This window comes from Haliaeetus leucocephalus, unplaced genomic scaffold (assembly GCF_000737465.1).
Source record: "Haliaeetus leucocephalus isolate CR32 unplaced genomic scaffold, Haliaeetus_leucocephalus-4.0 Scaffold351, whole genome shotgun sequence".
Taxonomy (NCBI): domain Eukaryota; kingdom Metazoa; phylum Chordata; class Aves; order Accipitriformes; family Accipitridae; genus Haliaeetus; species Haliaeetus leucocephalus.
The window spans coordinates 2407841-2409416 of NW_010972787.1; the positions used below are offsets into that span (position 1 = coordinate 2407841).

The window sequence follows — 1576 nt, forward strand, 5'->3', positions numbered from 1 at the left end:
GGGGGGCCGGGGCTGAGGCCGGGGTCGCTGCCCGCCCTGCTCCCCCCCGCCAATGTCAAGGGGGACTCGGGCTCTGCGGGCATCTCCCGAGGAGCCCGCTTCCCGCAGCGGGCGGGCTCGGTATATTTAGCATCACGCCGCTTTTTTTTTTTTTTCCTCCCCCAAAGTTTCGCCCACTTATTTATGTATTTATTTATTTATTTGCCGGCGTGCGCCGCGCTGCCGCAGAGCAGTAAGAGCCGCTCCGCGCCGTTGCCTAAGCGCTGGAAGCGGCTCTGTATTGCAGCAGGTAGGGCTGAGCGCTAGGACCCCGGAGAATCCTTCCAGCAGCAATCAGGACTACCTTAAACCCAGCCCAATGCCTCTTCCTGCGCCACTCTGCGTGCTGGATGGAGATCCACAGTCAAGAGCTGCAGCTCAGTGCTGGAGTACAACATTTCACAGGGAGCCCTGCAGAAGCAACACCTGTTTCGAGCCAGCCAAGAAAGGCACAAGCACTTGTATGTTGCTGCTTTGCTTGTGGATCGTCAATAATCCTAAACCAGTGGACATCTGCTGAGCCTCCTGAGAATTCTGGATAATAGATTTGGACGTCAAAAGTTTTTTTTTTTCCTTTTTCTTTTTTCCTTTTTTTTTTTTTTTTGGATTTATCTCAGCCAACAACGTGAGATTTCCCCCCTCCCCCTTTGCAGGATTCATGCTGATGTATGCAGTCTGTTATAGAGTAAAAACAGCGCATGCCTTTCTGGAGTCAGAATCCATAAATCCTGACGTAGCCTGTGCATCTTAAAAAAAAATCCCTATAACGCCTAGGTATTTAAGTTGCTATGGTCATTCTTATCTTAAACCAAATGGAGAAACTACGGATTTTTTTCTTTATTACAGTTGGATGGGCTGAAGACCGTATTGCTTGCTAAGAGCTGGGGATATATGCATTTATATAGATATACACATCTATATGTTTATAAATATGTCAGTGTGTGAGTATAAAGTGGTGGTTTCGTAGACTAACTGGTTTGACCTTGAACCTGTACCAGTCAAAACAGAATATTACTTTTATTTATGCATTTAATGGATTGAAGAAAGAACATTTTCTCTGTAACTGCGCTAGGGAGGGGAGAGGAGTGGAATATACCTAATCTTATATCTCCTGGGTTTGGCACCATCATTATTGTTTATTCTTATTCTCTAAAAGCAGAATCTTCTGATGGCTCCCTTAGGTGAAGTTGGGAACTATTTCGGTGTGCAGGATGCAGTACCCTTTGGGAATGTGCCCGTTTTGCCGGTGGATAGTCCGGTTTTGTTAAGTGACCACCTGGGTCAGTCTGAGGCAGGTGGGCTACCCAGGGGGCCTGCGGTCACGGACTTGGACCATTTAAAGGGGATCCTCAGGCGGAGGCAGCTATACTGCAGGACTGGATTTCATTTAGAAATCTTCCCCAATGGTACTATCCAGGGAACCAGGCAAGACCACAGCAGATTTGGTAGGTATTATCCTTAACCCTTTAGTGGTCATGTGATGAAATACTGGGGCAGAACCGCGGGCCGGGGGACGGCGGGGGGTGCGAGGCGGGCG

At 48.4% G+C, this 1576-nt stretch overlaps 1 protein-coding gene across 1 annotated transcript in view; it reads left to right on the forward strand.

The window, feature by feature from the left end:
* The first annotated feature begins 659 nt into the window (after positions 1-659).
* FGF9 (fibroblast growth factor 9) overlaps positions 660-1576 on the forward strand; it is a 26634-nt gene continuing 25717 nt past the window's right edge. The window contains exon 1 of the mRNA XM_010572648.1: positions 660-1484. Coding sequence (XP_010570950.1) covers positions 1208-1484 — 277 coding nt within the window. The 5' untranslated portion in view covers positions 660-1207. The remainder of the gene's footprint in view (positions 1485-1576) is intronic.